Source organism: Triturus cristatus, chromosome 6 (assembly GCF_964204655.1).
Source record: "Triturus cristatus chromosome 6, aTriCri1.1, whole genome shotgun sequence".
In the NCBI taxonomy this organism is placed as follows: Eukaryota; Metazoa; Chordata; class Amphibia; order Caudata; family Salamandridae; genus Triturus; species Triturus cristatus.
In genome coordinates this window covers 156,642,987-156,666,776 of record NC_140589.1, presented here as the reverse complement: position 1 = coordinate 156,666,776, position 23,790 = coordinate 156,642,987, and the positions used below count along the sequence as shown (strand labels likewise).

The 23,790-nt window shown below is 47.6% G+C and overlaps 1 protein-coding gene across 2 annotated transcripts in view; it reads left to right on the top strand.

Annotated features, from left to right (window-relative positions):
- LIN9 (lin-9 DREAM MuvB core complex component) overlaps window positions 1–23,790 on the top strand; it is a 490,456-nt gene that overhangs the window by 148,653 nt on the left and 318,013 nt on the right. The window contains exon 2 of one of the 2 annotated variants that reach the window (XM_085610416.1): window positions 13,960–14,064. The exons of the other annotated variant lie outside the window; for it this stretch is intronic. Coding sequence (XP_085466542.1) covers window positions 13,960–14,064 — 105 coding nt within the window. The remainder of the gene's footprint in view (window positions 1–13,959; window positions 14,065–23,790) is intronic. 2 annotated transcript variants of the gene reach the window in all.

Here is a 23,790-nt window from a genome sequence, read left to right as displayed (position 1 = left end):
CGGTGTCTAGTGTGATAGAGACAGAGGCTGAGAAAGCTGATGAAGCTTTATCTAGGACATGGCACAGGGGACTGGTGTTGTCGTTTGACATAGGGTTTTTAAAGAAGCCAACCTGGGAATTACTTTTTAATTTTTGAAAAATAGGTTGAGATGTTTGGCTAGGATCTTTGTATAGATTTTACAGTCCAAATTGATCAAGGAAATGGGCGTGTAGTTTTTGGGGCGTGTGAGGTCTTTCCCATCATTCGGGATTACTACAATGTTGGCTTCTGCTGTGGTACCTGTAATAACACCTGAACTTGCGAAGTGGTTAAACCGTTTTAACATGGTCGGTTGGAGTGACTGGGAATATCTTTTGTAGAATTTTGCTGTGAAGCCATCTGGTCTGGGTGCGTTGGTTTTTGTTTTGTTTTAGCTTATCAATTGAATTGGAAATGTCAGTCAAGATAATTGGTTTGTGTAGGATAGTAGGATCTGCACTTATGTTGCCCCCACTTTTTTTCTGATGTATACACTGGTTTCTGACTATAGTCTGGCTGGGTCCCTTTTAATCAGGGCCCCAGTCTCACTGATCTCTCTAAAACAACTTGGTGTGCATATTAGATGCACTAGTGATTGGATACTGTGGTACCTTATGAGCCCCTAGTATATGGTACCTTAGGTACCTAGGGCATTGGTACTTCACAGGCCTACCAGGGGCTGCAGCATGTATTATGCCACCCCTGGGAAGCATTCACAATCTGACACTACAGGCCTGCTACTGCAGCCTGTGTGAGGTAGTGTTAGCACTCCTCACTGAGGTATAGGTTCCTATATCTCACCATACACACACATATAAACCTATCAGTCACCCCTCTAGCAGGCCCTAACAATCCTAAGGGCAGGGTGCTTGGTTTACTATGTGAGGGGGTGCTTCTGCCTGAGCAGGACCCCCTCTGCAGCTAGCAGAGTCTATTCTCTACTGCTGTTTGTGGATGCGGTTAAACCATATACTCTTAAGTGCATTATAACCTCGCTGTAAATGCTAACTTTGGAATGACTGCATCAAAACATGTTGTGTTTGGTGTCAAACAACTTGGAATCATACACCCACACCAGTAACTGGTGTGGGAGTATGATCCCACCCTTCTAGAGGGGACGACATATACCCACTGTACTAAACGGTAGAAATCTTCTAGAGCCCTGGCATCACAAAATGGATGCCACCAGCACAGACACCGGGCTGCCCTCCTGCTGCTGACCGAAACTCGCAGTGGAGGAAGCCCAACAAAGGGTATCCTGTCACAGGGAGGTGTTACCACCTCCCAGACAGGATTTAGTGTATTGGAGCTGGGTGGGTGCACTCTTAGAGTGCTTTGAAGTCCTGCACTGGGGGAGCAGTAGGCTCCTCTGTGCATATGCCAGCTCAAACCGGTTCAGGGGCTACCTGCCCCTGCTCTGGCGCGAAACTGGACAAAGGGAAGTGGGTGTAACCACCCATTACCCTGACCCTCCTAGAGGAGTGGTCATAGAGCTAGTCCCTCCCCTATCTTCACTATAAGATACCAAGCATTGCCAATGCAATTCAGATTACACCTGGACGACGCTCTACAAAGAAGAATCCTGGCCCTTCGACGTTCCACTATCTCTGGAAGACTGAAGAATCTCCCTTGGAGCCAAGGAGTGACTCCCCTGCTTGGCAGGCACCAGTAACTTGATCAACGGTTGCAAACTTCACCGCTCCCGCCGGAGTCCGAAGTCCCTGCGTCCCCTGAAGCGGATTTCCTGACCTCGACGGCCATTTTGAGTCCCCAGCGAAGCTGTGGCGTCTGGACCCCCCGAGTGACTAGGAACAGCAATACCAGGGAACCGTGCACTGATTTCGAGTGCAAACCCTAAACAACGTTCTACGAACTTGTGCTTTGGACCATCTGTAGTCCATGTCCCTAGCAGGTCTGGTACCGAAAATCAGCGGCCTACCCCGTCCCCAGTGACCGTGGGCTCCTGTGGAACTTGTCCTGCAAAGGCGTCTTCGCGGTTGCTTGTCCGTTGGCTAGTGACTCACCCGAAGACTTTCTCATCGACTTCAAGGGCTCTCCTGGTTGCTCCAGGCCTGCCCTCACTTACCCTCGCTGGGTAAGTCCATCAGACCTTGCTGGTCTGCACCATCTTCAATCTTCACTCCACACGAGACTTGCAATTGCCAAGGTTTGTTGGCTCCAATCCGGTTGCCGACATCGTCATCCGCTGCAGGCGTCGTGGGACCCTCCGAATCCAGCTGCTGGTCATTGTCGATCTCTCCTGGTCCTCGTGAGCGAAGAGACAAATCCCCATCGACGACCTGAAGTGACGCGACATCAGTGGTCATCCATCCTGCTGGCCACCGGTCACTGGCAAGTGACTTTGAACTCTGTCCCCTCAATTTTCAGGTCCTCTTCAACTTATATCCATCTTCGGATTCCAGCGGACACCTCTCCAGTCGTCACAAGCAGCAAGTCTTCAGTGATCTCCATTGAAAACAGCATCGCGACCCGACACCAAAAGACACCTATGCACCCGGCTTCCGTGGGTGAGGTAACTTGTGCACTCCGGTGCCCAAGTGTGTGTTGGCCCTCGAAATACTTACCCTGTAAGTGGCTTGCTTGTTGACTTCTCCGAAGTGCCCTAAATCTTTAAATTACAAACCGCGACTTGTGCCATTGAAACCAATAGGAAACCCGCGGCTGTGTTTAGACACTGCACGCGTCTCCCGTGGGCTGATTACTTACCTGCTAACACTGCAGAAGTGAAGCACCAGCGATTCCCAAGGCCCTAGGCCTTTTCATTTTGCAAGTAGAGTTTGTTCAACCATTTTCTTAGTATATGGTCTGGTACGCTTCAAAATACAGAAAAAGAACCCCTATTGAAAGGATAACATCTCCATTACCACAGAAGAAATCAGAATTTTTTTTTTTTTATAGCTTTTTCTTGCATTTTTTTATTATAAAAATATAGAATTATTAATCAATTTTTTGTTTACACATACATGATTTAAAATATTTGTGTATTTCAAAGATATTCATTAATAGCCAGCTATTCGTCAGGCTAAAATCAACGAGGCAATACAATTTACAGACAAATAAACAACAAAACATAAAAGATGACAGTCAATGCAAAAAATCAAACAAAATACCATATGAATGTTTAGACCATACAAAGAATACACAAAAAGGAAAAGACAAGCAGACAATTTGGCCTATCAACAGGTACGCCCCTAGGGCTACAGCCATATTTGTGCTTAATTTATTGAGAAGTGTTGACATTTGAATGTGTATCTGGGTTCTAATCTCATAAAGAGATTAGAGTGTATCTAGAAATAAATACATATATATTTGATATATATACCTGTGTGGTGTCCTTTTCATTTGGTAATTCAAGAGATTATAAGGTAAAACAAGCTGCTTTACATTCCTCAGAGACTTAGCCTGAAGGCTGCTCTCCACAGCTACCACTAGGATAGCTTTCTTTAAAAGGTTGTCTTAAACCTATCTACCATAAAAGTCTAATTGGACTGCTGCAAGGTGACCACTATAACTAGTGACCAGCATATGCCAGGCCAACTTCTCACAGTTTGCATAGATGTGTTCAATTTTCCTCTGATAGTCAGGGTATTTGTTTACTCAAGTACTTTTGGCATTGTTCAGGGTTGATAGGTTGGTCGTCCATATAGTGTGATTCGTAGAATTGTCTTAAAGCGAATTTTTATCGGGGTTAGTAAGTGCTTTATTCTTATTGTCTTTTGATCATTTATCTTTTATTGATTTTGTTTGTGCTTGAGGTATGGGGCCAGCAGTTTGCCTACTTTAGCTTTGCAGAGTTTGAGGCCCTTAATTTTGTTTATCCCTACACCAATTTTTTTCCCTAAGGATTTTGTTATATTCATATTTTTCGTGGGTAAGGCAGGATATAGTCTCTTCTTAGATTTTTGATATGTGAGTTCTAGATATTTAATTCTTCCTCTAGTTTCAGAAGGGTGCTATTTTTGTCTTTGTTAAACTTGGTTTTTATGTCAATGAGGATACCTCTCAGCATTGCTTTGAGAGCGTCCCATATTGTTAGTATATTTGTATTTGGTTTATCGTTGTCAATAAGCTAGTTTGATATAGTTTCCTCCATCCTCTTTGTTATCAGGATTGGCCACAACAGCATAGTTAAATTGCCATGCTTTACTTTGACATTTGGGATTAATTCCCGCTAGGAGAGTATTGATGTAGGAGTGGTGCGAAAGAAGTCTTCGAGATAGAGAACTATGTTTGTTTGATCAATCAAGTGTGTGTATGAATCTGAGATGAGAACGTAGTCTATTCTTGCGTAGGGATTGTGTGGTGCCCAATAAAAAATATACTCTCTGGATTCTGAGTGCTGTAGACTCCAGGTATCTTTGAGATCGTATTTAGAGCATATTTTTGGAGTATTTTAAGACTTTTAGGAGTATGATACTTGCAGTTGGTTTGGCGATCTAGAATTGTATCCATTAGTAAGCTGAAATCACCACCCATAATGATAAGGTTGTGGCAGGGTAAGTGGCCTATCCTATACTATCTGATACTTTGTTCCAGAAGGCAGTGTTGTCATTATTGGAGGCCAGAGATATTGAGAACATGGATAAGGGATTCCCCTCTGCGTAGGGTGGTTAGTCTTCCCTTTTCATCTATTGAATAGGATTTAAGTGTGATATTGGACCCTTTTTTAATGTGGTGCAGGAGAGCAGAGGCCTTCTAATATCCAGTTGTTTATGAGTGAGGCGGTTTCTTTGTCGGTGATTTTAGTCTCCTGAAGGAGAATGTCTCTCTTGGTTTTATAAAGATAGTCCATTATTTTACGTTGTTTTACAGGATAGTTTAATCCTTTGACGTTTAACGAGACGATGTTGAGGTTGTCTGTTAGTTTGTGTGGTCATGATATTAGAGTGGGTAGTATTGAGCCTGCTTGGGCGTGTAGTAAAGGAGGGTCTGCAGAGAGTGTTAAGTTGTGGTTACTGCCTAAGGGTATATCAAGAGAGTCTCTATGGGGTTCCTGATGATTCTGCTTCCTGGTAAGGGACATCTCACCTTGGGCTATTTTGGATATAGGTAGTATAGGTAATTTGTGATGAGTAGGTAGCTGAGTATATGATGAATAAGGTGTCATATCATGAGCGGATGCTGAGGTTGATATAGTGGGCTTCTCTGTGGGATAGGACTATGGCAGTTGAGACGTTCTTGACAGTGGAATCATAGTAGACATTACAGCTTTATTATCAGACGACTAAAGTGTTAGAGAGTCCAATAACTGAAAGCATGGAACGTTTGAGAAAATGCCATCCAATGTATGTCCTGCCAGGTGAGTGGGAAATTTGACCAGCTGATGTAATCCTAATCTGGTCATTGCATCAATCAAGAAGGCTGTGTCATTGTCCTCTGCTTTCTCGAGATGAAAATTGAAACCCCCCAGCACCGAGAAGTCAGCGGATTTAACGCTTGATTCTAACAGAGGTCTTATAGTTCAATCACTCAATCAGGATTCTTATAGAGCGCCGCTAATCACCCGTTAGGGTCTCAAGGCACTCAGAGAAAGGGAGAAGGGGAGTCTGCAGTTCAGTTGAAGAACCAGGTCTTCTGGTCCTTCCTGAATTGAGGCATGAAGGTTATTGCCTGAGATGTAGAGGTCGAGAGTTCCAGGTCTTCGCAGCGAGGTAGGAGAAGGATCTTCCTCCGGCTGAGGTCTTGCGGATCCGTTGGATAGTGGCCAGGGCTAGTTGGGTGGAGTGGAGATGTCTGGTGGGTGTGTAGAAGGAGAGGCGGTGGTTGAGGTATGCAGGTCCTCTGTTGTGGAGGGCTTCCAAGAGGAGCTTGAAGGTGATTCTTTTGTTGATCGGTAGCCTGTTAATTGTTATATTATTGCCTTACTTTAGATGAACGATTGATTTTATGGATTGTAGGGTATGTTGTTATTCCTACCTCGTTACACGTTGGCATAAAGTACCTAGCACAGGGCACTTTGTTATACTAGCTGAAGTTTGATTTTAAGCATTATCTGTTATTTTATCCCTTTGTTTATTTTACTTTAAATGGAGGAGCCGTCTTATGGATTGTAGGAAATACTGAACTAGTCAAATGTAGACTTAAAGCATGCATCACAATCCACTTTGTTCTTGTTCTTTATGATAAAGCCTTATTAAAAAAACACCATTAGTTTGGCTATTAGTGTCCCTATTGGAACTTTCATGGTGTGGGAACTTATAATTCTAGGATTAATGTCTTCCGTTTATCGAACTTTTAGGTCTATTCACTTAACCTTAGTGTAACATGCGTATGTTGTCGTTTGGTTTATTGATTTGTAATGATTTTAAGTGATCAAACAAATATGGTTGATCATTCATTCATTCATTCAAAGCAGATTATTAAAATGTACTTAAATCTAATTTGAAAAGTTTTAAAATGTTCTGTGTATGAAGAAATAATTGGAAGCTAAAAATTAAGTTGCTATCATTATCTTGATTTGTGGGATCAGCACAAGTACAGCAAACTGTCTCCAGTGTGGAGTATTTGTGACCGCAACTGAAGCAGCAATGTTATGCGTGACAAGAAGAGAGCATGCCTTAGGACAAAAAAGGCAATTATATGCTAGTCTCTCATATTGCTGCGTATTTTAGAAATAAAACTAAATTTCCTATCTACTTTAAAATTTAGATATTTGTGTATTTTTTTTGTTGTGAACTAATGATTTGTGTTTCTGCTTGACATATGCATGTTTTTATGCAGAGGTTTGAGGTTCAAATCATCGAAGTTGCTCACGTTGGTGGGTGGTCCCAGCTTCTGGTAGTGATTCATAGGGGTCTACGTTAGCCAAAACAAACTATTAAGAATGGCTGCAGTAGACCAACCTTTTCCACTCTGTTTCTTTTAGCCACTTTGCCCATTTCTGCTTATCTTTGCCATCCCTGCTCCTTCTAATGTCTTTCTTTTTACCATTTCTGCTCTTTGCTTGTTCTGCCACCCCCCACACTTTGGCTCTTTCTCCCTCGACCGCCTCACTCGCTCCTTACCTGTTTTGAAACCTTACAAACCCTCCCTGCCCCACCCACTATCCGCTGCCCTCCTTCCCTTACCCAACCTCTCAGAACCTATTGAATGGCAGATGCTTCATAAAGGCATCTAAGGCAAGCCCATCTGTGCCCAATGCCAGGAACCCCGTTTCCACCCCCTCACCACTCCCCCCTGTTTGTGTCCCTTCATGTTGAAAACCAAGCTTGCTGCATTGCTTCCATGCTACACCCCAAAACTGGAAGGAATGCTCTCTGGCGCCACCTGCAAGTTCTCATGCACTCTCCCACATACTGCTTACTACTTCCGCATTGACACCCAACACCCATCTGCCTTACAATTTTCTCACTTCTTTCTCTTCCATGCTTCTCAGCACCTGCTCACTCATCAAATATGCCAGTGAGATCTTGGACTTGCTGCACGACCACAGAGACCTGCCTGAATCCCACAGTGACCCTGACATTGCCACAGCCATCCCTCCCAACTACAAGATCGCAAGATAGACAGACAAAAGCCTGGCGACGCCATCACCATTGTAAACAAGAACATCAAGGACTGCACCACCTCCGTAAACAAACCCCAGCAACATGTAACATTTGTCTTGCAAATTAAGCATCATAGCCAACTTCACCTTGAGCGATACCCTCTTGTACATACCACCAGGACCACGAGCCAAGTTTTCCAACACCATTGTGGACTTCATGGTGGCCCACATCCTCAACTTCCTCCTCCACAGAGACCTGAATTCCACCGAAATCTCACCGATCTGAACACACCCATAGCACTCAAAGACTTGGGGAACCTCTGCCTTTTCCAACAAGTAAAGGAACTCCTGCACTACGCTGGACGCCTCATGGACCTGTTTTTCACCACCTTCGGCAACTATAGTTTATAAGCCCATGTTGATCACCTGGCTGACCCTGCCCTCCTCAAATGTACCATTCCAGTTCTACACCATCACATATCCACTGCCAGGCTAGCCCACTGGAACTGGAACCATGATCCAGAGGAAGTTTGGATGTCTGAACTCATGAAACACGGCCCGAAACAGCAACATCTTACCAAACACCATCACTGATTTAAACAACTAGATCACTCCCTGGCTCTCGTCTTTCATCAGAGCACCAAGATCCAGACCACATCCCAGTTGTTACATGGAGTACCTCGGGTTGTCGAAGCTCCACTTCTAACAACTCTATCACAAATGTAGAATGAGTGAGGACAACACGGACAGAATCATCTTAAGATCCGTCCTTAGACGCTACCACCATCAGACCTGAACTTCGAAATGCTCTGCTCTTTCAGGCTGCATTGATGCCAGCTCCAACAGCAGCAAAGAGATCTTCTCCATATTGAAAGATTGTTACCTTCAAGGGGCCTACTCCAATGGCACTTTCCCCTCACAACACTGAAGAACAATTCTTCTGCAGTAAAATATCCAGTACATACAACAACTTCCAGTTGGGCCTGCCTGACCTAGAAGAATTGTTCTCCTGCGCCACCTGCAAGTTCTCATGCACTCTCACACCTACTGCTTCCTACTCACACACCACGGTACCATACACCTGTTCACCCTCACCTCACTGCATGACTCCTCATCTTGCCCAAGGCATCCACCATAACCACATGACCCACCATCTTCACAGACGAGACCGCATCCGCCATGCTATCCATCTACTACCAGGCCCCATTGGACCCCTGCCCCGAATAATCTTCCATCAAAGGACTATAATCCTTCAGCATGGTACTCACACCGCAGCCTCATCTGTGGAGTACTGCAGGGATCCAAACTCCGCCCGACCCTCTTCAACATTTACGGGATCCCACTCGCAAGCATCATCCATGGCCTAGCGTACATTGAGAACACCCAGCTTATGCTCTCCCTTTTGGACAATAATCAATCAATCAAGAAATGTATATAGCGCGCTACTCACCCGGAGGGTCTCAAGGCGCTTGGGGGGGGGGGGGGGGGGGGTCGGTCGGGGTCTGCTACTGCTCGAACTACCAGGTCTTGAGTTGCTTCCTGAAGGAGAGGTGGTCTTGGGTCTGGCGGAGGTGGGTGGGGAGGGAGTTCCATGTCTTGGCTGCCAGGTAGGAGAAGGATCTTCCTCCCATGGTGGTTCTTCGTATGCGTGGAACGGCGGCGAGGGCAGCGAGGGCGTGGCTGGTCGATCGAAGCGGGTGGGAGTGTAGAAGGTCAGGCGGTTGTTGAGGTACCTGGGGCCCAGGTCGTGGAGAGCCTTGTGTGCGTGGGTGAGGAGTCTGAACGTGATTCTCTTGTTGACGGGGAGCCAGTGCAGGTCTCTCAGGTGTCCGGAGATGTGGATGTGACGGGGGATGTCCAGGATGAGTCGTGCGGAGGCGTTCTGGATGCGTTGGAGTCTCTTCTGTAGTTTGGCTGTGGTTCCGGTGTACAGGGTGTTTCAGTAGTCCAGTCGGCTGGTGACGAGTGCCTGGATGACAGTCTTCCTGGTTTCAGTGGGGATCCATCGGAAGATCTTACGTAGCATGCGTAGGATGTTGAAGCATGAGGATGAGACGGCGTTGACTTGTCTGGTCATCGAAAGGGAGGAGTCCAGGATGAAGCCCAGGTTGCGTGCGTGGTCCGATGGTTTGGGTGCGCTGCCCAGGGCAGGGGCCCACCAGGAGTCGTCCCAGGCGGAGGAAGATGGTCCCAGGATGAGGACTTTCGTCTTGTCTGAGTTCAGTTTCAGACGGCTGTTCTGCATCCACTCGGCTACGTCTTTCATCCCTTCGTGTAGGTTAGTTCTGGCGGTGGCTGGGTCGTTGGTGAGGGAGAGGATCAGCTGAGTGTCGTCGGCGTAAGAGATGATGTTGAGGTTGTGTTGGCGTGCGATGGCCGCGAGGGGGCTCATGTAGATGTTGAAGAGGGTGGGGCTGAATGAAGATCCTTGTGATACGCCGCAGATGACTTCGGTGGCCTCGGATCTGAACGGGGGAGGCGAACTCTCTGGGTTCTTCCGGCGAGGAACGAGATGATCCACTCCAGAGCCTTCTCTTGGATTCCGACGTTGCTGAGGCGTTGTACTAGGGTGCGGTGGCAGACAGTTTCGAACGCTGCGGAGAGATCCAGGAGGATGAGGGCCGCCGTTTCCCCGTTGTCGAGCAGGGCTCGGATGTCGTCAGTGGCTGCGATGAGGGCGGTCTCAGTGCTGTGATTGGCACGGAAGCCGGACTGCGAGGGGTCGAGGGATCCGTTCGTCTCGAGGAAGGCGGCAAGCTGTCGGTTGACGGTCTTCTCGATGACTTTGGCAGGAAAAGGGAGGAGCGAGATGGGGCGGTAGTTCTTGAGGACGGTGGGGTCTGCTGAAGGTTTCTTCAGGAGGGCGCGGAGTTCTGCATGCTTCCAGCTCTCCGGGAAGGTGGCGGTGTTGAAGGAGCAGTTGATGATGTCTCGGAGTTGGGGTGCGATGACGGAGGCGGCCTTGTTAAAGACGTGGTGGGGGCATGGGTCGGTTGGTGATCCGGCGTAGATGGTGTTCATTGTGTGGATGGTGTCTTCGGTGCTGACAGGGTTCCAGGCGCGCAGGGTGGTGGTGGGGTGCGTCGGTTCGGTGGTAGGGTGCGTGGGCTGTGTGCCGAAGCTGTTGTGTATGTTGGCGATCTTGCTGTGGAAGAATTAGGCGAGTGAGTCGCAGAGTTCTTGCGAGGGGGTGATGGCGTTGGTTTCGGCGCTGGGGTTGGAGAGCTCTTTGACGATGCTGAAGAGTTCCTTGCTGTTGTGTGAGTTGTTGTCTAGTCGTTCCTTGAATGCTGTCTTCTTGGTGGTGTGGATCAGCTGGTGGTGTTTGCGGGTGGCGTGCTTGAGGGCAGTCATGTTGTCTGTAGTCGGGTCTTTGCGCCAGGCTTTCTCGAGAGTGCGGCAGTTCTTCTTGGAGTTCTTGAGATCGTCGTTGAACCAGGAAGCCTTCTTGCTGCCGGGCCTGCTGGAATGGTTTTTCAGGGGTGCGAGGTCGTCAGCGCAGTTGGTAATCCACTGTGTGAGGTTGTTGGCTGCTTGATTGGGGTCCGTTGAGCTGGCGGGAGGATTCTGGTTCAGGGATGTGGAGAGCTGGTCAGAGGTGATCTTGTTCCAGCTCCTACGGGGAACCGGCTGCGGGTGATGGTGAGTCGTGGTCCTTCTGAAGCTGAAGTGGACGCAGCTGTGGTCTGTCCAGTGGAGTCCGGTGGAGTGGCTGAAGGCGATGTCCTTGCTGGAGGAGAAGACGGGGTCAAACGTGTGTCCGGCGTAGTGGGTGGGGGTGTTCACCAGCTGTTTGAGTCCGAGGTTGGCGAGGTTGTCCAGCAGGGTGGTGGTGTTGCTGTCCTTGTTGTTCTCCAGGTGGAAGTTGAGGTCCCCTAGGAGGATGTAGTCAGCGGAGGAGAGGGCGTGTGGGCTGATGAAGTCTGCGATGTCTTCGCTGAATTGTGTGCGAGGTCCCGGGGGTCTGTAGATGAGGGTGCCTCTGAGGGTGGTCTTGGGGTCGGTGTGTATCTGTAAGTGAAGATGTTCGGCGGCTGTGAGGGTGTCATCGGAGTTGGTCGTGATGCGGATGGTGTTCTTGTGGACGATGGCGATGCCGCCTCCAGTCTGGTTGACGTGGTCCCTCCGGGTGATCTTGTATCCGTCCGGAATGGCGATGGCGATGTCGGGTGCTGAGGAGGCGTTCAGCCAAGTTTCCGTGAGGAAGGCGACGTCTGGAGATGTGGTGTCGAGCAGGTTCCAGAGTTCCACGGCGTGCCTGTGGACGGAGCGGGTGTTGAGCAGGATGCACTTCAGGTGGTTGCTGCTGGCGCTCGGCTTGGCGGGAGTGGTGCCGGTCCGGATGCAGGAGAAGTTGCAGGATTGGCAGCTGAAGGGTCTGTGGGAGCGTCGCGGGGTGGCTCGGTAGCATCCGTGGATCCGGCCGGTGTTGAGTGCGTTGAGGGTGGCTGCGTCGTAAGTCCGGCGGGTGGGATGGCCTCTGTGGGGGCCAGGGGTTCTGGCGCTGGGCGCGGTCCAGGCGCGGACGGGCACAGACGGGCTTACCTTTGGCACGCCTTTGGCGCGCCCGCTGCGCGTGCGTGGGGGCGACATAAGAAGGTAGCCGGGAGGGAGGGTCAGCTGGGTGGCGGGAGCGGGACGGCCAGTGGGCTGGCGGGGGGCGGGGCCGCAGGGAGGCAGCGGCGGGAAAGTCGGGTGCGGGCAGGCGGCTCAGCGGCGGCTGGGTCGCCCTAGGCGAAGCACAGGAAGCAGGAACTTCAGGCAGGCAGCAGGAGGAGCGTGGGGCGACCAGGCCTGGGCAAGGCTCAGCGGTCGCTCCCGAGGTGGACCACAGGGTCTCCTTAAGAAGGTAGCCGGGAGGGAGGGTCAGCTGGGTGGCGGGGCGGCCAATGGGCTGGCGGGGGGCGGGCCGCAGGGATGCAGCGGCGGGAAAGTGGGGTGCGGGCGGGCGGGCGGCTCAGCGGCGGCTGGGTCGCCCTAGGCGAAGCACAGGAAGCAGGAACTTCAGGCAGCAGGAGGAGCGTGGGGGCGACCAGGCCTGGGCATGGCTCAGCGGTAGCCCCAACACCTGGACCAAACTCCCTGCTTGCATGGCTGAAGTCGCTGACTGGATGAAAACAGACTGTCTCGGACTCCACACAGACAAGACAGAAGTCCTGATCCTTGGGGAGAAAACCCCGTCATTGTAGAACTCCACCTGGTTGCCATACAACCTAAGACCCAAACCCACCATCCACTCCAAATTGTCATTGACAGTTAGTTTCACAAGTTTGCCTCATTAAAATGGATCCCACCCGCAAAACCGTCACACAAGCCCTTGTCACAAGAAAGCTGGACTATGTGAAAACTCTCTACGCTGGGTTCAGCAAAAAAGATTCTGAATTCTGCAGCTAGAATCATATTACAACTACCATACCACATGCACATCACACTGCACCTTAGGGAGCCCCACAGGCTTCTTAGACACAAACAAGCCCAGTTCAAACACCTAACAGACTCCTTCAAAGCACTACACAACACAGTGCCTGCCTACTTCAATAGCCATATCTCATTTCACAAACACACCGGACACCTCCTCTCAGCCAAACTCCTATTTACACACACCCGTTGAAGGTGTAGAACTAGGACCGGGGTCCGGGCTTCTACATCTCTCCTAAAGCCTGGAACAACCTGCTATTTCACATCAGAGCCTTCACCTCACTTCTTGAGTTCCACAAGAAGCTGAAGACCCAGCTCTTCGAATATGCTTGCCCACTAAGCCTAGACCAGGCTAAATTTGCACCTCTTTCAGCGCTGAAATGACCTCCTGGGTAATAGTGAGCTTTACAAATAATTAGACCATAACCAGGGAGATTTTCTGAATGGAAGTGCTGGACTGCGTAATCTTAACTGAATATTTCAGGTAGAGATTTGGGCTGCTCTTTATAGAGATGCTTGAGGAAGCACAGAAAAATAAGGTACGAGTAAATACATTTTTCAGTACAGCAATAGTATATGAAATGAAAAAAGTATGTAGGAAATGGAGATGAAGCTAAACAGAGTTTAGGCAATAAATAGCACAAAAATGGCTTTGAAAATATCAGATTTGATGGTTGACTTGGAAGACTGCAGAAATTCTTTTGCGAGTGGACATCTTTATGAAGTTAGGTTTGGATTCTCTTAGAGGAAATTTTAAGAACCATGTGATTGGTGAATTCAAATATACTATTTACATGTCATTTTATTTTGTTTTTTAGATTGAGTGACTTCTAGGAAAATGTTTGTCTATAATTGCATTGAGATTTACATTGAAAGTGTTGAATCTCATTAAAAGAAATTAAACATTTTCATATGTTAAAGACACTTATGAGGTATTAATAAGATTATCAAATAATTTCATGAGGATATGCAATGCTAATATGAATATGTATTTTCAATGTAATGTATCTGCAGCCATTCCGGACTTCGAAACGGAGCCGGCTTTTTTGTGAAGAAGAAGAAAGGCAGATGAACACCAGATCACCAAAAAGGAATCTGAAGTCTGCGGTGGTTCCCCAGGTATGTGCAGTGAGGGTCAATTGTGCTGTTGCTTTTTCCCAAACTTGGCTTTTGTAAAAAAAAGGGGGGGGGGGGAATTGTGTGTATTGGGCGTGTGTGTATTGGGCTTGTGTGTACTTGTGTGTGTACGTGTTTTTGCTGCATAGTGTATGGTGAAATTCTCAATTGCCTTCCCATGGTACTTCATTTACAAGGTAACATTTGACATTTCTGCGTACAAAATATTTTATTAGTATTTTAATATAGTAATATAAGTCTGCTGTGGTGTGCATCAAAAGGTTAATCACGGGCTCCCAGCCCCACGCTTTGATTCCCTTATCAGCCTCATCTCCTGCCTCAGATTTGTCCAGGCCGCTTCTTGTAATCGCTCACTGAATCAAAGAGCACTCTTTGAAGTGTACAGTGTACTCCTTTCTCTAGTGTGTACCACCCAGCTCACAGGAATGCAGCAATACACAAGTCTGTCTGGGGGGATTTTTCTACCTTATGTCTTCACTAGGCAGGCATGGGCTTCCCAAAATGAAACCCAGATTCCACCATGTAATGTACCATTATAGGCACACTTGCATTCAGTGTATGTGCACTGCACACACACAGCCCAGCTCTGTTACCTCCATGTATTGTCCCATCCTAGACGCACTTACATTCAGTACATGAATTCACTGTACGTGCACTGCTCGGTACCGTAGCCAGCCAGCCAGCCAGCCAGCCACACACGCACACGCACACGCACACGCGCACGCACGCACACGCACACACGCCCCCCCCCCCCACCTCTCTCTCTCTTATGTAGTGTGCTTCTTGCAAGAGCACACACAACAGCCTCAGAACTTTAAAACGGTGAATGAGCTGTAGGCCTCCTTCCAGTGACACGGTTTGAAAAGGACCTGTCCACTCCGGAGGAACTTTGTTTGATTAAGAAAAATCGATATTTTCCTTCTTATTTAAGAATCTTCCCAGGAGCGGCCAATTAGTCTGTTTGCATCGTTATAGTGAATTGAAAGATAGAGTTCATCTATAAATTAAAAAAACATCTAAAAATCTAGGTTTGTTGATATAATAAAATATTGACTTCATCTAGGCGATACAAAGTCATTGGGAACAAATAGAAGACAGTTAGGGGCCGTAATTGGCCCTTCTGGTTTAACGTCTACTAGGGCCACAGAACAGGACCCTAGTCGTTCAGAGTTGGTGATTAATACCACGGGTGGCGCAGTTCCATTAATATTGTAAAATCCCTACATGTAGTGGTTTGAATGATCCTGGGGCGCGCAAGAGGGCAAGAAGTGATCCGTATGAAGACGGCCATGGTCAACTGCTGTTTAGTGGAGCAGAGGACTTAATCCTCCCTTTTGTGGTTGACCGTTGTTTGCTTGCTGGCTTTCTCCGATTGTGAATCGTCTTAATGCTCTTGTCAAAAACTTTGTTAACCGGATGTTGAGCAGTGAGTTATCCGGGTTCATTGATGCAAGGATAGCTTGTCGGCACTTGCGAATGCCAAGTTTATTCCATTCACTCTTTAACAAGATCTTCCGGTTGTTGAGTAATGTGGGACAGAGACATGCCACATGCTCAATTGCTTCCTTGCTACTCCCGCACCCTCTGCACATTACATTGGTGTTTACGCGTTGCCAGCTCGGCAGATGGTGCAAGAATGGCCATTCGGCCATGAATCTTTTTTCCACAGCACGTAGTAGGTGCTTGACAGATAAGTGGCCATAGTCCCTGGCTTGAACTGTGATACAATTGTCCAGGCATGCTTACGTTGGGCCAGTTGGGCTCTATCCGAGTGGAAGGACCAAAGGCGGACATTCCTTTTGATGTGGATTTTGAGTGCCTGCGGCGATGGATTCGAGCTCCAGATTTCTTCTGAATCCAGGAGTTTTATGGAGTCTTGCAGATCACGCCAGTATGATCTTCCAAGTTGACCGGAGGAGATTTCCTGCCACAGGAAGACCTCCAGGCTTCCTTTTCTGGAGGTACGCAACTTATTGCACAGCCTGATGAATGCTCCAGCTCCTACTGCTTGGTGGTCTTGAAGGCCAAACTCAAGACTTATTTGAGCAGGAGATGAAGATTTCGGAAGGCTCAACACTTGTTTGAATATTCTTGTTGATATTTTATTCACAAAGGTGTTGTCCTTCCCTTGCATGATTTCCTGGCTGTAGGTAAGGGAGTTGATAATTTTTGCCTTCATAACCGTTATGAGTTGAGTCAGGCTGGGCCCAGACAGTTGCCTGGCAAGGGTCTTAAATGCCACCTGGATTTTCAAGGCTTTGGCTTCTACCTCAACTCTATGTTTGGAGAATGAGCCCCTTCTGTCCATGTGAACCTCCAGGTACTTATATGAGACGGCTCTATCAACACTTTTACCGTTGTATAACCAACCACCGCCTCGGTATTTCCTTGACCCAAAAGTGATTGCCCTTGTCTTTAAGTTAAATTCCAGTTTATTTCCGGTATCAAGAAGTCTCTGCAATCCGACCCTGGTGTGGCTTAGCAGGACTAAATTGTCTGCGTACAACAGATTACTAACTCTTACCCCGGCAAGTTTTGGTGGAATAGAATTAACTTCGAGTGACTCCGACAGGTCGGAAATAAAGAGATTGAAAAGAAGGGGCGCCAACACACAACCTTGTTTCACTCCGCGTGTTTGTATTTTTCTTGAGGTTTATGATCCATTCCCAAGTTTATGCAGATCCATGTGTTGGTGTGAAGCGCGATTATGGCTCGAAGAAGCATTGGTGGGATCCCCCATTTCTGCAACTTAAGGCATAATAGGCTTCGGGGTACACGGTCAAAGGCGGCCTTAAAGTCCACAAAGCATCCATGCATTAGCGATCCTGATGAAGCCGCTTTGTCCAACAGAACAGATATGGCAAGCAAATTTGTTATGGTGCCTCATTTTTGCACAAATCCTGTCTGGTTAAAAGGTATTAGATGATCTTTTATTGCCCAGGATACCAGGTCTTGAAGGAGCAGTTTGGCATTGTATTTTGATTCTGCGTCCAGTAGAGTAATCCTCCTATAATTTTTTGGGTCTGATCTCTTGCCTTCTTTATAAATTGGGTGTATGATGGCACCGCGCCATGATTCTGGTAATACCGAGTTGGACCAGCAGTAGGAAAAAAGGGGTGCCAGTTGATGGGCCCAAAATTCTGTGTCTTGCTTAAACAAAGACTGGGGTTGGCCATTTGGCCTTGGGGCTCCATCTGAGCTGCCCTCCGTTATAGTTTGAACTATTTTTTCCATAGTAATTCCCAATGTTGTGAATGAATATTGGAATGGTTCTGCGGGTTGGAACAAGGCGTTAGTATTAGTATTAGTTGCCAGTAGCGTCCTTGTGTTTGATTCGACTTTTTTCTACATCCGTTGTACCTGACGGTTGGCAGCCGTTGGATTGTTGGGCCATTACCAGGGGCTTGGCCAAAGGACCGGCTTCTTTTTCTTGTCCCTCAAAATGGGTTGTTAGGTAGAATACCCATTCGGCTTCGGAGATATTAGCGCTACTTTGTCCTCCTTGCTTATGTATTTTGGAGTTGACGAGTTACCAGAAGCATTTTGGATTATGACTTCTACTTGCGTGTATCAGTTTTAGCCAAAACTGTCAAGAACGTTTTTTTTCCCTATGGATATTGCTTGTCGAAGAGCTTTCTGGGCTTCCTTGTATTTATTGGGTTTGTCATCTTCCCCGGGTGCCTATGAACTTGTCTTAATGTACTGTTACGTATTGATTTTAATTTCTTGATTTCATCTGTTATTATTACTGGGTTGCATTTTTTGTTTTTTCCTGAAGTACGGGTAAAGTTTTTGAGCAGTTCCTGGGAGATTGGCGATAGCTCGTCAGTACTCCTTATGTCTTGTAAGACTCTGCATTTGCTCATTATTGCTGGTATGATTGGGTCTGACCATTTCAACCTTTTGAGATTTTCGGTATGATCTCCTCCTGAAGTTTGGCTTGTCACAGCATGATGTGCTAGGTAAAGTGACATAGTGATCACTTGGGGACGGTGATCACTGTCACCTCGAGCAGCTATGGTGTAATTCTCGATCATGGGGAGGATTTCCTTGTGCAAAAACAACAGTTGATGGACAGAATGCAGAACAATGTCATACATTCACCCCAGTACAGAGTACAGAGATCTGGGCCTAAATCCATCATTTTTTTGCCCACCATGCTGTTCCAGTTTGAACCCAGCCAAATGCAAATCAGTCTTGACCCTGTGCCTCATGGGTACAGTCCAGCCCGAACTGCCAAGCCAGGTCCTCCCTGGACTGGAAACAAGCATCCTAGGACCGGTTTCGGGGTTTCACCCCTCTTTAGCCAGGATAGCTTGATACCAGTGGCATGGAGAACACTGGACCCACGTCTGGGCGTACCCTTCCCACTTGGGTGACAAATGCAAAAACAACAGTTGATGGACAGAATGCAGAACAATGTCATACATTCACCCCAGTACACCCTATGTGGAAAGGGTATGCCCAGACGTGGGTCCCGTGCTCACTATGCCACTGGAGTAAAGCTAACCTGGCTGAAGAGGGGTGAAACCCCGAAACCGGTCCTAGGATGCTAGATTCCGATCCAGGGAAGACATGGCTTGGCAGTTCGGGCTGGACTGTTCCCATGAGGCACAGGATAAAGACTGATTTGCATATGGCCATGTGTGAACTGGGGTGGCGTGGTGAGCAAAATAACGATGGATTAAACCCAGATCTGTGACTGGGGGTGAATGTTTTGCCAATGTGCAACATTCCGTCCATCATCTTGTGTGTTTTGAGTATTTCCTTGTTACAGATGGTGTAGTCTATGAAGCAATGAGTGTGACCGTTTGATCTTGTCCAGTTCGGTGGATTGTCCTTGGGGAAACGACCATTCAAGATTGTGTAGCCCAGAGCACTGAATTGTAGCACCATATATTCACTGAGTTTGCTGTATTTGGGCCGACAGGTTTTGTTTGTTCTAGGATGTCTGGCCATGGTGCAGCATATTCTTCTGGAAGTTCTTGAAAAAGGTTTGTGTTATAATCACCAGATACTAGACAGGCAGGACTTTTGTAATTACTTTCTATATTACACAGGGTCTGAATTAGGTGGTTAAACTTCGTTTTTTTCTCCCTGGTACTTGGTGCGGTATAAACGTTGATCAAGATCATTTGGTCAGTGTTTTTGATGTTATCTATCCTTACGCCGGTGATCCAATCTTCCTTGCATGTCAGTTGAGCGATATTGACGTTTAACTTTGCTGAAACATAGTGAGACCGCCGCTGGGTCGGCCAGATTTGTTCAGCCTCTGAGTGGGGACTCTATATTCCAGATATCCTTCTATTGGAAGACTGACCAGGGACCATGTTTCCTGCAATAGTATGACCTCTTGGTTTTTTAAGAACTTTATCACGTCTGTAGATTGAAGTTTCGGGGTGAAACCGTTGATATTCCATGAGCATACTGAAAGACCGGGTAGAATACCAGTTCAATTATGATATTCCCCCGTCCAGGGCCGCTGGCAGCCAGGCCCAGTCAGACGCCGTTATTTTGATCTCCTCTGTTTCGGGGCACGTGGCCCTTCCTGGGGATCAGCCTTTGGCAGATCTTAGTATTGAGTATAATGGGGGTCCTGGTTGATCTAATGATGCCGGAGATTTTGCAAGTACCAATGGGTACCGGGGTTCTGCTTGTTGGACTATTTTAATTCCCCATGTGTTAAGTAAATCTGACATTAGTAAAACCTGCTCCTTGATTACTACAGTTGAGAAGGTGATTAACGTTGGTTCGGTGAGTTGATTATTTCCAATGGTTTTGAATTCGATCGAAATTATATTGTTGGATTCGATATGACGCAGTTCAGGGATATTTTTAAAGAGTTTCAAAATGTTCCCTCTATTCAGGATGTCATGTGGTCCTTGAGTGTGATATTCGGGGATAAATAACAATTTTGTTTTTAGATTTGTTATTGTGGAGACCTGACCAAGGGTCTTATGATCTATTAAATGTGGTGGATCAATTCTCCTTTGTGTACGGTGTGATTGTTGCTTATGTCCCACTTGTTCTTCTTGAGGTTGGTAATCCTCTGTATTGGGGAGATGTTTACCCGTTTGTATTGGGTCCCGGTTCTTGAATAGTGTTATTTGGAAATTCTCTTTGCGTCTTAACCTATACTCATTCTCATTCTGATCTATCTTTTCCCTGTTTTTGTTTTTATTTTCCCTTGGTAAGTTTGCTATATCTGTTGAAGCCGTCGGGTCTTCAAGTCCGGTTTTAACCATGTGAGGCAATGTTTCCGGCTTGATAGCTCTTCCTGACTCGTCTAAAGTCAAATGATTTGGGGACTTTACTAGGACCTCACCCTTGACCATGGATGAATCCTTATAGTTTTTGCTGTGGACGGGTGAAGAAGGTGTCTTGCTGATTGACTCTGTGGTTACTTGCAGAGATGAGTTTTGTGATGGTGAAAAGATGCTATCATAACTAACAGAATTGGTTGAGCCACGTCGTGTGTTGTCATATTCGACATAGCAGGGGACACTAGTCATATTTTGGGTCACTGTACTGCGTTTATTACGTTTTTTCCTTAGTCCCTTCCTTTCCCTTTTGCTTAGATGTTGGTTTTGAGGAGATTTATTTATTGGTCTCGACCTCGGGTCGACATCTCGAGTGTCGGTGTCTTGCTTTGTCTCAGTCATAAACAATGTTTCTGTTTTTAACGTGGTATTATTTTTATGGTTTGATTTGGCAATTTGAAAGATACTGAACTCCTTAGGAGACACTTGGTTATCAAAAGACTGTACCACTGCTGGGACATTGGCCGGGCGAGTATCAATTTTTGCTGGTAAAACCTTGTTACCGTTGCTGGTTTTATTATGGTTTGTACTTTGGTCATTAACATTCTGAATAATTGCATTGTTTGTAGGTGGGCGTAAGTGATATGGTGTGTCTTGTGAACCTGACGGTAATTTCCTTTTTTCTGTCCAGACCATAGCAAGGAATTGTGGAAGCGTGGACAGACTGTCAATGATTGGTGAGCAGCAGCATATCGTTTGGGTCAGGTTGACTTTGGATTGTGCCTTTTATAATTAAGGCATTCAGGCCTTCCAATTTGTTGTCAATCCCTGCCGTGTATACTGCTAGTGTGTTTAAAAGGTCATTTTGTAAGTTGAGTTTATCCGAGTGGTAATTTAATGCATATACTGTGGATTGTAGGGTTTGTAAAAGCTGGGGCCAGACGGCAGTAGGTTCAAACGCTGTGGGGTCGTGGCCTTCAGTCTCGTCTTTTGTTTGGTTCAGTTTTGAAAAATGATAAGTCCAGGAGGGAATGATCATTAGGTTCTCCTGGCTTTGCTTCAAGTGATTCGTGGTGGACCAAGACGTGTGGCGTTGTTGCCGTTAACGGTTTAATGGAACCCGGAGTGGTCCTGGTCCACTGTGCTGCTTGAGGAGTAGAGTTTATTTTGTATCCGGGGAAGACTGGATTATCTATGTGAGAGCTGATTTCCTGCTGCAAGGGTAGTCTAGAGTTGAGGGGAGTGTCGTCACTTGAGATTGATATTGGCGATGAATATTGATCATTGTTTGGTTGATGAACTTGTTGTAGGGTGGGAGTAACTGATCATATCCTTTTTTTTATTTTTATTTTATTTATTTTTTATTTAGTGTGCGGGGTTCATCCCTTATGGAATGACTGTCTGCGGATGTGATGTTGGCTTGATTATAAAGCTGGTCATGAATCAGAGCCTGCACTTTAACCTCTTGAGTGCCCATGACGAGATGGTCTCGTCATGGGCCGCAGTTGCGCTGTGCCCATGACGAGACTATCTCGTCATGAGTCCTGCCCGCTAATGAAACGCCCGGCACAGGGCGTGGAAAGGGCGGGGCACTCAAGGGGTTAATCTGAACTAGATCAATGCTGGGAAGAGTTTGAAGGGGCTGAACTGATGAAGACTATGTTTCATTGGAGTTAGTTGGAGTTTGGACTTTGGATCCACATTTCTTAAAATAATCTCTGAGGGTCGTCTTTTTTGCATCATTAGTTGTTTCGTCCTGCGTGTTATGATGTTGGGTGGAAGGCACTGGAGAGGTTATTATTTCCGTCTTGGTAGTATAGCCGGAGGGGCCAGGTTCGTGATCATGATGTTCTGAAAGAAGTGGTAATAGCGCCTGGGAGGGAGGTTGCACCACCTCCGATTCCTCAAGCGGGTCTATTAATTCTTTGTTCAACTTCTTTCGGGTTTTTGCGGTTTCTTTCTTAAGCCTTCCAGACCGCATTGTGATATAACTATAGCTTTGAGTAGCTGCTTTCCCTTCTTTGAAATTGTTGACCTCCGTGGGAAGTAAGGAATCTCACCTTACAAATTACAGGTTTTTGGCCTTGGTGGACTACAGCCAACTACTTGCTGCATCGGGGAACTCCACCTCCTTTGCGAGTGGGCACGACCAGATCGAGGTCACTCCTGTGGTGTGGTTTTTAAGGGGCTGAAGCTGCTCCACTCATTCGACCTGCATGTCCCATAGGAAGGTGCAGATGATGATTGTTGATAGAAAAGCTGAGAAGGGAGACTGAATAGAGGGCTGAAGGGAGAAGGCTCGAGGGTGTGGAGAGGGGGCCTTCCACTCAACCCCGCTCAACCCTACTCTGTCCTGTTCGACTTGACTCCGCTCCTCAAAACTCCCAAGAGCACGTCAGTTCCCACAACTCCGCGTTGATAATAGCGCCACACGCTGTTTACAGCTCACGACTCACAACTCACTCGTATCTCACCCCCGCCTCACCTCCAGCCGCGTTCGCTCTCACTGCGGCATCTGCGGCTTGATAATGACTACGACGGCTTGGTGATTTACTGATTGGTGCCTGGAGCTTTACCCGCCGGCTCATACACTGCCCGCCGCTTGCACCCGCGCCTTGCCTTGGGCCGCGTTCTCCTCCCCTGCAACAGCTCTCGGCGGTTCAGTGCGGCGGCACGGCTCACACGCTACCCGCAGCCTCCCTCGCCTGCCCTGCCTTGGGCGTTTTCCTCTCGCCACAATATCTCCCAGCGGCTCTGGAAGCGGCTCGGCGGTTCTGGTCCGGGTGCTCTGGGTGCTCCACTCCGCTCTCGGCCTCCGGATGCTACGAAAAGGTCACTCGCTGACCCGGAAACCTCTTGCACAGTTACTTGCAGCTGGTGAGAGGAATTCGTGGAATAGTGGAATATACCACGTCTCAGTCTATATTCGGGTCTCTTTGCCAGTGGCGTGTTTACTTCTCGCGGTGGGCACCAGAACTAGGTGTTTTCGGAAGCTTCCTGCAGGTCTACAGCAGCAGGCTATTACAAGGCACTCTGAGGGGAATACCTGCCCAGCCGCTGCCAGGAAGAGCGATGCAAACACAAGCTGCCCGTCGTTTCACCCAGACGCACCTTCAAGGTCAGGGCTTCTTTATCTCCTACAGCACCGCCGCATCTTACCACCGCGGTGCCGTTAACGGCCGTTCCTGCCTACACTTGAAATGGCCGTATCGCAGGCCAATGCTCCTTTACTCCTGCAGCGACCGCCGCACCAGCAGCACCGCGGTGCCGGCAGCGGCCGTTCCTTCCCCCGCTTGAAGCGCCCGTGTAACAGGACGCGGTTGAAACAAGAGAAGCCGGGGAAGCTGGAGAGAGCCCTTCGGGAGACCTGCGGGAGCGGGTAACTGCTTACAACACAATTCTGCAGTCGTTCCAAGCTCCACGCCAAGCTCCTCGCCGCTTGCTCCTC